The 11,283-nt window shown below is 47.0% G+C and overlaps 1 protein-coding gene across 2 annotated transcripts in view; it reads left to right on the forward strand.

The window, feature by feature from the left end:
* The window catches only part of KANK4 (KN motif and ankyrin repeat domains 4), a 75,438-nt gene extending 65,329 nt beyond the window's left edge, over positions 1-10,109 (forward strand). For both annotated transcript variants that reach the window (XM_070367926.1, XM_005891235.2), the window contains 2 exons: positions 1,578-1,778; positions 8,008-10,109. In XM_070367926.1, coding sequence (XP_070224027.1) covers positions 1,578-1,778; positions 8,008-8,112 — 306 coding nt within the window. In that variant the 3' untranslated portion in view covers positions 8,113-10,109. The remainder of the gene's footprint in view (positions 1-1,577; positions 1,779-8,007) is intronic.
* Positions 10,110-11,283: the final 1,174 nt, after the last annotated feature.

Raw genomic sequence — 11,283 nt, forward strand, 5'->3', positions numbered from 1 at the left:
AGTTCCAGAGAAATGGGGAACCAGGACATCTAATGATACATTGCCACGGTGGTCAGACATTATCTCTAACACTCATAAAGACAACAATAGCTAAAATGTATGCAACATTTGGGCTTCTCTGGTGGCTCAGATGGTAAAGAATATGTCTGCAATGCAGGAGACCCGGGTTTGATCCCTGGGTTGGGACAATCCCCTGGAAAAGGGAATGGCTAAGCTACCCACTTCAGTGAAATCCCACAGACAGAGGAGCCTGGAGGGCTACAGTCCATGGGATCACAAAGAGAGGGACACAACTGAGTGACTAACACATTCACACACATAACATTTGGGCTGCATGCAGGTCCCACAATAGCCCCAGGGGGTACGTAATATCCTTAAGCATTCCTGTTTTACCAGATCAGCAAAAATCACCAAGAGGTTAACTTATCCAGACTCACATAAGCAGTATATGACAGGGACAGCCTTTTTCTGATTGAAACCCCCTTTTCTCTAAGCCCCAGCCTTCTGGGCAGGGAAACATAATCTATCAGTGACGGCATTTTGGAGCCTTAATCAGTGAACACGTCAGCCAACATGTTTTACATGTAAGACACTGTGCTCAGAGTCACAGGGGACCTGAAGGGAGAGAAAACAGAGCCCTTACCTCATTCTTACAACCTTACAAAGCCTGACACTCAGTCAGAGAGACCCACCTGACCCGCCTGGAACCCAGGAGAGAATCATGAGTGCAAAATATATAATCAAGTTATATAAGAGTACTGTATATATACAGGAAAATCCAGGAGAAATGATGATCAGTTTGTTATCAGAAAAAATAGCTACCACACATTTTTATATTTATACCCTTTATTTCATTTGACTTTCACAAATACTCTGACCAAGATTGACCAAGATTCTGGGACCCCAAGTGACGTGGCCAGGGTCACACACTAGGAAACAGCAGAAGCAGAGCTTTGTCTCACTTTCTGACTCTGATCCATTGCCGTGTGCACTGATTATTACAAGCAAGTGAAAGAGTGTTGTCAATGGTTGTGGGTTAGCGATGACCTTAGTACCATGCAGAGAGCTCGGTGAGAAAAGAGCGTTCTGGGTATCATTCAGCTGAAAATATCAGAGGCGTTCAGAGCAATCCCAGGCTTCTTAGAGGAAGTTAGGCTGGGGCAGGCAGTCAGAAGCCATGTTCCTGATTTTTAAACCCTTTGTTTATTCCATCATTCAACATTTATCAGCATGTACTTGGGACTAGGTGCTGGAGAGAGAGATGAAAAAGACTTAGTCCTTGCCATCAAAGATGTCACAGCCCATGAGAAAGAGAGAGGTTGCAGTACCAAATGGTAAGTGTTGTGTTATGAAACCTGTGCTTGGCGTGTAAGTTGAGGGCTTTAGAGAGGATGTACATTTGATTGGTGTCTTGGAAAGAGTAGAAGTTTGCCAGGCTAGGGAAGATATGTCCCATACCATGGAGATTCAGATCAACTGTCACTTTCCAGAGAAGTCTTTCCTGCTTACACGTAGGCTATAGAGGGGGTCCTTCCCATCAGCCACAACCTGACCACACCCCTGCTCTCTGTGTGCAGGGGGGCCAGACGGCACTGATGCTGGGAGTCAGCCACGACAGGGGGGACATGGTCCAGGCGCTGCTGAGCTGCCAGGCAGATGTCAACCTACAGGACCATGATGGATCGTCCGCCCTCATGCTGGCCTGTTGCCATGGCAACACGGACATGGTGAGGCTGCTCCTGGCACATCCAACCTGCGACAGCAGCCTTACTGACAAGGTGAGACTTATAGGCAATTAACAAGTGGGTGTTCCACTTTCCTTCCTGAAAAGTACCTTGCCAGCCAGCAGAATTCAAGAAAGCATATGGCAGCAGCAACAGATTTAACCTCATAAGGCTGTTCTTGGGTTTAAATGAGATGACCCATGTAAATGCTGAGACTTGCAGCTGGGAAACCCCAAACTCTAGCCTTTTACACCATTCTGACGGGTTATGTCCAGGCCTGCTCTCAGCCCTGAAGCACATCTGATCATGGCAATAACAGTATGTGTCCTTTGAGGCACAGCTTGAGCAAGGAAGCTCTGCTGTCCATGGGGCTCCCAAAAGGCAGGAGGAGGGAACCATGTGCAAATCATGTCCCTTCTTGGACAGTGGCCCACCTTACAGAGGGGCCCATTTCATGGAGACACCCTGCCTGAAGCTGCATTGCCAGACAGTCTTCTTGTAAGGCGATGGTGATGGCAACGATGAGGATGGTGATGATGGTGGTGGTGACCATAATGAGATAACAGTAGTGAAGAGTTAACCCATGTCATGTGATGGCTCGGTGCCAGGTACTATACCAAGCAGTTACCTCAGACCATCTTGTTTAAACCCCATAACAACGGAGTCACTGTTTGATGCCACCCATCAATTTGCTCTTTGCTCTTGAGGAAACGGAGGTACCAAGTGGTGAAGTAACATGTTCAAGGTCACACAGCTAGCTAGTAGAACCAGCTCCATCAGACTCCTAAGAACACTCATAAAAACTAACTCTTTCTATGCACTACCTCATGAATCCTCTCAATAGTCCAGTAGGGGGACTTCCCTGGTGATCCAGTAGCTAAGACACCATGCTCCCAATGCAGGGGGCCTGGGTTTGATCCCTAGTTAAAGAATCAGATCTCACATGCTGCCGCTAAGAGTTTTCATGCCACAGCTGAAGATCCTGGGTGCCAAATGACTAAATAAATGAATAAATAAATCAATAAATATCAAAAAGATCCAGTGAGGTAGAGCCTGCCATCCCTGTTTTGTACTGACAAGAATGCAGAGGCCTTGAGTGCTTATGTAGCAGTCATAGGTCACAAGCTTCTTATTCTTGGAGTGAGAATTCAAGCCCAGGTCTGACTCTAGTATCCTTAATGCTGGCATTATAATTTAATGCTTTAAACAGACTTCTCTGTATTTTCTTAGCATCCACAGTTCAAAAGGGACAAAGGCCTGGGGAGGGAAAGAGAGCCCCCTCCCCACCCAGGGACAGCCTGTCTTACTAGGCCACCTCTGAACTCCCCACCATTGCTCCATCAGTGATTCAAGCTGCCAAGTCTCTCCCACCACACTCAGGCAGCAGGCAGGCCCGCCCCTTGTCTTCAGGTCCCCCGAACCCCAGCTCTGTCCAAAGTCATTTCTGTGATCAGTGGAGAGCACAGAACCTCTTGAAATGCCTCTGGGAACAGTGGTGGGCTCTGGAAGTAAGAGCCTCCTTTTCCAGATGGGATACAGTCAGACAAAGGCTCTGTGTCAATGAGCTCCCTGTAGGGTTGGCCTGGGGCTGAAGGAGGTAGCCCCTTAATCTGGAACAGGCCCAGGGCCCTTTTACGGGTAACCACGACAATGGAGGAGGCCTGAGAGGGCAGGCCTGCAGGACGGGTGACAGAATCTTTGCAAGTCCCTGGTTAGCAGGCATCATCAAGCAGTGAGACTGAGGGTATCTTGCAGAGTCTGCCACAGACTAGAGAGCTCAGTGGCTTCCTTCAGGAGGTGGAGGAAGAGCCATGGCAGGAGGACTCCATGGTTCTTCCAACAAATTGAGTGGTGGTTAGAAGCATGGACTTCTAAAAACCCATGAGTTTGAAACTGGGCTGTGTAACTGTGCCTTTGGGCAGGTCACCTAACCACTCTGAGCCTCAGTTTGCTGGTCTGTAAATGAGGATGGTAATAGACCAGACCTTAATATGGTAACATTTGTAAAGCCCCTATTAGATACCTAAGAAATATTTAGTTAATGGCAACTGTTTATTGTTGTGAATAGGTGAACCATGATAGCAAATGCAAAGCAACCACCACATGAATGAGTAGGGACCAGGGCATTTGTGCACAGTGTCTGGAGGGAATAGGGAGGATGAAGGTCTGGAGTTAGGAGGGGCCAATCAGAGAAGACTGGTCCTCAAAGGGAGACATGGTTCTCATTCGGGAGTGATTTTTCCCTCCAGGGGAGATCCCACAGTGTCTGAAGACATTTTTATCTGTCATAAGTATGTGCAGGGGTCAGTCCTGGCATCTAGTGGGTAGAGGCCAGGGATGTTGCTGGACATCCTACAATGTACAGCATCAGTGAAGAATTACAAATTATCTGGCCCAACATGTCAGTAGTGCCAAGGCTGAGAAACTCTGGTATAGCTGAATACTGAAGTACTGAACTTGGATGAAAAGCCATCCAAGTCAAGTGCAGGATCAGGAAGAGCCAGACTAGGGTTGAGGACCAGGCTGGCTGCAGTTTGGGGGAGGGCTGGAAGCTGGGGAAGTAGGAACGGGGCAGCTAAACCGGAGATGGTGACAGAAGCCTGTCCTAGGGGAGGGTGGAGAGGGTTAGGTGATGCCCAGCGAGCAGATGGTTGCCCGGGCAGTCAGACAGCAGGCCCACAGAAGGTTCTAGATCCCAGCTCACAGAGGTCAATCTCCTACTGCCTGCTGACGTTTCCCAGCAGAAATTTCCCAAATTGACTTGGGTGAGAAATGTCAGTGGGAGATAGGGACAGCTGACTGGGGACCCAGCAAGCACCAAGTCCTGTGCCTCCTGCTGTGCATAGAGGGGTGGCATCCAGCCCTTATCATGATCACCATCTTGTTTCAATGTTCAGTTTCCAAGGAGACTTAGGTGCTCTGTTGGAAAATTGAGAGAGGAATCATGTCTTGAAATTGGGTTCTTTCATCCTGCCAACATTTAAAGGTTGCTGTGAATGCAGAACCCCCAGAACAGCCAGCAAGGTGTCTTCCCCAAGTTTGGAAGGTAATTGGAGAAATTGATCACCCAGACTCTTGGGGCAGCCAGAGTGATGAAAGATGGGGAGGTGGTGGTGAAGATGGATGCCTGCCCCCAACCCCGAGGCTCACCCTTGGAAGGGCTTATTTGGTCTGTGCCTCCAAAACACTTATCAAATTGAGACCTTCTAGAATAGTACATCATGACAAATGCTGGGCTGGAAGAAGCACAAGCTGGAATCAAGATTGCCGGGAGAAATATCAATCACCTCAGATATGCAGATGATACCACCCTTATGGCAGAAAGTGAAGAGGAACTAAAAAGCCTCTTGATGAAAGTGAAAGAGGAGAGTGAAAAAGTTGGCTTAAAACTCAACATTCAGAAAACGAAGATCATGGCATCTGGTCCCATCACTTCATGGGAAATAGATGGGGAAACAGTGGAAACAGTGTCAGACTTTATTTTTTTGCGCTCCAAAATCACTGCAGATGGTGACTGCAGCCATGAAATTAAAAGATGCTTACTCCTTGGAAGAAAGTTATGACCAACCTAGATAGCATATTCAAAAGCAGAGACATTACTTTGCCAACAAAGGTCCATCTAGTCAAGGCTATGGTTTTTCCAGTGGTCATGTATGGATGTGAGAGTTGGACTGTGAAGAAGGCTGAGCGCCAAAGAGTTGATGCTTTTGAAGTGTGGTGTTGGAGAAGACTCTTGAGAGTCCCTTGGACTGCAAGGAGATCCAACCAGTCCATTCTGAAGGAGATCAGCCCTGGGATTTCTTTGGAAGGAATGATGCTAAAGCTGAAACTCCAATACTTTGGCCACCTCATGTGAAGAGTTGACTCATTGGAAAAGACTCTGATGCTGGGAGGGATTGGGGGCAGGAGGAGAAGGGGACGACAGAGGATGAGATGGCTGGATAGCATCACTGACTCGATGGACGTGAGTCTGAGTGAACTGCGGGAGTTGGTGATGGACAGGGAGGCCTGGCGTGCTGCAATTCATGGGGTCGCAAAGAGTCGGACATGACTGAGCGACTGATCTGAACTGAACTGAGAAGGCAGAGACTATGCCTTGCCCATCTTTGCCTGATGTGCAGTGGCTTCTTGTTGAGTTCTTGTCATATTGCAAGATAACCCCCCACCAGACACACACACACACACACACACACACACACACACAGGTGTGCTGGCTGCCCGAGACCCTGCCATCTCTCTGGGCCTGCAGTGCTGCTGAATAGGGACCTGCCATTCCTGACTTCCACCAGATCTGCGTGCCATGGACCTGTTCCCAGTGCTCGGGCAGAGTCATCTCAGGGACACACCCTCCTCAGGTGGTCTCTCTGGCCACACTTTCTGAACTGAATGGGCCCCCCCACTTTCTATGTCTGTAGTTGAAGAGCCCATAGATGTAGGCTGTCATCTCCAGGTGGGCCCTGTCTAAGTTGCACGTGTCCCCTGGGACTGGCCCTGTGATTCTTGCCCGGTTAATCACACTGTTTGTGTTTATGTGGAGCCTCCGGGTTGATGAAGTATAGCAGGGGACAGGCCTAAATAAACCCCAGTGCCTCTGTGGGGCTTTCACAAGATGCCTCTGAGGAACATCTTTGCTTTCTTCCAGACTTGTCCAGTCTAGGAACATATTCGTTAGGATTCAGGTGGCTCAAGTTCTTGATCAACTTGAATACTCTCTGTTATAATGTCACTGGCATTCCCTCTTTCAACAGTGCATATTAGGACCAACCAGACTGCAGGCATGGGGCCAGGGGCTGGGCCAGCAGAACAGGCCAGATCCAGTGTCTGACCTCGTGGGGACTGAGATTTGTCAAATAATCCCACAAATATCAAGTTACAAAGACTGATAAAAGCAGGGCCCAAGGAGTCACGAGGCCTTTTCAGGGAAAACTTCATCTTTGTCTGTTTGGGGAAGCCTGTCTGCTGAAAGGCCACTTCCTTGGCCTGTCCCCCACCCTTCCCCCATACACACAGGGTGGTCATCCTCTCTGGAGCTCAGTCTGCTTCTCTGCTGCTTGTTTGGCCTCTGGCCATTAGCATTATAGCTATTTACGTGTGTGTGGGGCCCTGGTGGCAGCTGGACTCCATCCTGAAGCTCAGAGAAGAGACTGAAGGGGTTTTAGCTGAGTGTGAACACTTCCCACCTGCTTCTGTGGCATTTCCACATTTTAGGAAGTAGTTTCCCCCATCTGCAGTAGAGAGCACTCTAGTGAATCTTGGGTGGCCCCCATGTGTCAACTTATTAATGTTTATGCTGCAAGATGTAAAAATATTCACACATTTAAATGGGCTAAGTAAGAACCAGAGATAACCTTAGGTTGGATTTTGCCTCCAAATGAGTTGCCAAAAAAGTGGGTTTTGGAGCTGTTATGGTTTCATAATTCTGGGTACAGGCTGGAGCCCTCATGGAGCTCAGCATCTCCTGCATCATGGTAGCCCTTCCCCTCATCTCTGTGTAGAGATGGTGCTGCCTACTGAGAGTTGCTCTGCCTGCAGCTTCTTTAGATAGCAGGATGCAGCTCCCTGCACTGCAACTGAAGTGAGAAAAGTAGCGTGGTATTAAATATCAGGAGGTAAAAATGAATGTGCCCTTTCTAGCTGCAAACCCACTTCAAAGAATTGGTCCTTAGGAAATAATTGGGAATGGGAGCATGCTTTCTGCACTAAGTTTATGATGGTGAAGACTTGGAAACAACCTAAATCTCCAGTAGAAGGAAAATAGTTCAGTCAATAATGGAATATTATAGAGTGGATAAGAAAAATGATATGTTCTGATGACTGTGTAAGAGCAGGGAAAATCTCGTAGCATATCATGATGAGTTAAAAATAAAAGCAACATTCAAAATTGATACACATGATCATTCCTCTACATAAAAACCAACAACACATTTGCATAGAAGAAAAGATTGGAGGGAAATTCACCAGAACGCTAACTTTCGTTTAGGTCTGTGTAATGAAATAATGGGAGAGTTGTTTTCATTCCTCTGTTTTCCGATTTAAAAAGAAAAAGTGTTAAAAACCAAGTGACACTTCTTTATTTTCATTGGCACAAATTTCCCAGGAGTGAATGCTGTTTCCCCAGAAGGGAGCCCGTTTCTCTGACCCTCATGTCATTGGAGTCTCCTCCTCTCCTCTGAGAAAGCTTGAAACAGACTTCTATGCCCTGTGTATATCCTTGGTTCCCAACTCACCCTTCCTTTCTGCGGTGGGATAAAAATTTGTTTTTCCTTTTCTTTCTCTCCTGTAGGCTGGCCAAACGGCTTTGTCCATCGCTCTGAAATCGCCCGCCCATGTGGAAATTGCAGGGCTGCTTCGGGCCCACTTGAAGCAGGGCAGGTCCCTGGGGCCATAGGGGCTGTGGAAGAGCTGGCAGCTGTGAACAGAAGAAGCTTTGTCTGGACTTCTCCGTTGCCCTTGGAGAGGGCATGGGTCATAGCCAGAGGGCTGCCCCTGAAAAGAAGAAACAATGTCGAATATGCACATACATTCCTGTTGTATAATTTTGCTCATTAGGCTGCTTTGTAGTTTTTGCCTTAGGCCAAGCCCCAAAACTCTGGGCTGTAGAGGGGTGCAAGGTGCCAGGTACATTGGTGTCGGCTAAAAATATTCCCAAACATCTTCAGCCTTGAATTCCTCATGACTCTATCCTTTGCCAAACCGTGTAGTGAGCAAGCAGGCAGGAGCACAGTAGCAAAGCAATACTTTTTACGTGGAATTTTAAAATGTACTGTCTTTTTGTTTTTTAATCAATTATATAGGAAGATGTCCCATTGGACATGCATGTCTAGAGAGGAGGGATGGGGAAGGGGTGGGATTTAAGCAGCTGCCCTGGCAATCATTCTCTGGAGGACCTTAGGAGAATCACCGTGCAGGCAGGTGAAACTGAACAAATCCCACTGGGGCCTTTGTTTAGTTGGGGTTGACAGAGAAATCTTAAATTCAGATGAGGTAGGAAGAAGCACATTGGTGTCAGTGCCAGATACACAGTCTTGACCATTTCCAAGTCATCAGGTGGCTCCACTTTGCACCAGGGAAATTGAAATTGAGCAGAAAGTTATCCAAACTAGTGAAGCCCATCACATGTATTTAGGCAGAGCCCAGTTACATAAGCTCTTCTAAATCTGTGAAAGAAACAAATTAATCAGAGTGAGCATCCTTCTCAGGGTAGGTTCTTGTCATCTAGATGCCACCTCTTTTTTTCGTAGTAGTATCCTTGGTGGTTTAGTTGCTAAGTCTTGTCCGATTCTTGTGACCCTATGGGCTGTAGCCCACCAGGCTCCTCTGTCCCCAGTCCATGGGATTTTCTTGGCAAGAATACTGGAGTGGGTAGCCTTTTCTTTCTCCAGGGGATCTTCCCTACCCAGAGATCGAACCCAGGTCTCCTGCATTGCAGACAGATTCTTTACCCACCGAGGAAGCAGCAGTACCCATGGCCCTCATGGTAATCCTGGATCATTTCCACTCCACCTTTATGAGCGGACTATGAGCCCTCATGAGGTTCTGAGGTTTCCAAGGCTCCTGGATGCAGAACCTGCCAGTGTGGGCTGCAGCAGGAATGTGGAGGCTGGGCCCAGTAGGGCGTGTTCTGCATAGACATATATCTCTTCTGAAAAGCTCCTTCTTAGATTCCACAGTCCCAGGGGCCACCATGTGCATGGCTCTATCTATGGATTTGTTCTTTTTAAAAAATCTCTCATGCAAAAAAACCCATCTTGTATAAAAAGGAAAGACATCATAGTTGGGTGAGCCTCACATTGGCAACCCAAAAGCTTGAGTTCTCATCTGATTCAGATACAAATTTGCTTGATGCCCCTTGAGTGAGTCATGGTCTCGTTTTCATCATCTCTAAAAACGGAAGTTATCATACAACCTAACTAACTCCTGGGGTTGCTGGGCAAGGAACAGCCGATGGAAGTCTTAGAGTCCAATTTGTAGTCCATGAAGACTGTCTACACAGATGGCACAGCAAACGTCAGCACAACTTGTGATTCATAAGAGAGGCTCAGAGTCCCAGAGCAGGACTTGATGTGTGGCAGTGTTGCCCAGAGAGAATGGAGTAAAGAATGATCTAAAATGCTTTAAATGGGTTTGTTTTTACCTTAAAGCGCATTTTAAGAGCAGAACCCCACATTAATAATGTCCTAGCCCAGTTCTTCTCAAACTTTAATGTGCATACGAATCACCTGGAGATCTTATTAGAGTTCGGTCAGTCTGGGAGGGAAGGGGGCTGGAGAGTCTACATTTCTAACCAGTTCTCAGGGGATGCTGATACTGCTGGGCCACACCACACTTGGAGAATAACACTCTGGCCTAACCTGACAGTTTATGTATTAAAATGCTGCCTCTCGATCTTTTGTCTCAAAATTTCTTTGCATTTCTTTGTTCTCAGCCTTTGGGAACTTGCAGTGTGAGTCTTATCTTCTGTTATGATTCTACAGAGAGCAGTAAGGGGTCCATGTCCCATGTTGCCAATTTAGAGTCTGTTTTTGCATTTCATGTTGGGTGGCAACTTGCATTTGGTCACATTTAAAAAAATTATCTCATTTGAGTCCAGCTATTATATTAAATACAGCTTATTTACCAGAGAAGGCAAACTGGTTGTCTTAGTTTGAAGCCACTGAATCATTATCGAAAAGATCTTGTCCACCCTTTCTGAGATTTTAAATAAGTTTCTTTTCATCTTGAGTCTGGAATGTGAATACAGGTGAATAGAGGTCACCATGTGACCTCAGCCCTTATAAGCATGCCATTCCGTTGAAATGTCTGAGCCCAGAACATGGTGAGATGAGCAAGCACAGCTTGCCTCTTTACATTGTCACTGCTCTAGAATTCATTCCTCAAATATCTGCAGAGACTGACTAGGTGGCTGACACTCTTCCCAGTACCGGCTTTTAGAAAGCAGCTGTGGTCCCCTCTTGAAAACCAGTGTCTAAGGTTACCATGACCCCAGTCTCAGGTTTTGGAGGACTTTAAGCCATGGTTCCACCGATTAATTCAATTGTCAAGTATCTGATGGCACAACCTCCAAGCAGCATAAATTGGGCTCCCTGGAGACAGGTATTAACCTCTGGCCTAGGGAGGGACCCACAGGTACTTTGGCTTCCCTCACTGCAATGCAGGAAATTCTTGCAATCTACTTTTGAAAGACAAGACATACTTGCTAATAGTTCATTTCACAAGTATTTTTGGAGTGCCTACTGTGGACAGGTGCTGGGCTCAAATTAGAGACATCGGGGACACAGTTCAGATGGTCATTGCATCTACTTGGGGAAACAGAGTGGAGAGAAGGAAGCCCAGAACACTACAGGGGTGCCCGTGAAGTGCACCAGAGCTGGTCTTAGGAAGTCAAAGGAGGCTGCTAGAGAAAGAGGGGTCTAATTGAAAACACAAACATTATTGGATGTTAGTCAGAAAAGGAAGAGGAGTGAGTGAGAGGTGAGGAGAAAACCGAGTCTGGCAGTTGCCAAGGCTGAAAGATTTGAGAGCCAGCAAGGAGGACCTTCACTCAATTTGATCGAACTGC

Source organism: Bos mutus, chromosome 3 (genome assembly GCF_027580195.1).
Source record: "Bos mutus isolate GX-2022 chromosome 3, NWIPB_WYAK_1.1, whole genome shotgun sequence".
Lineage (NCBI taxonomy): Eukaryota > Metazoa > Chordata > Mammalia > Artiodactyla > Bovidae > Bos > Bos mutus.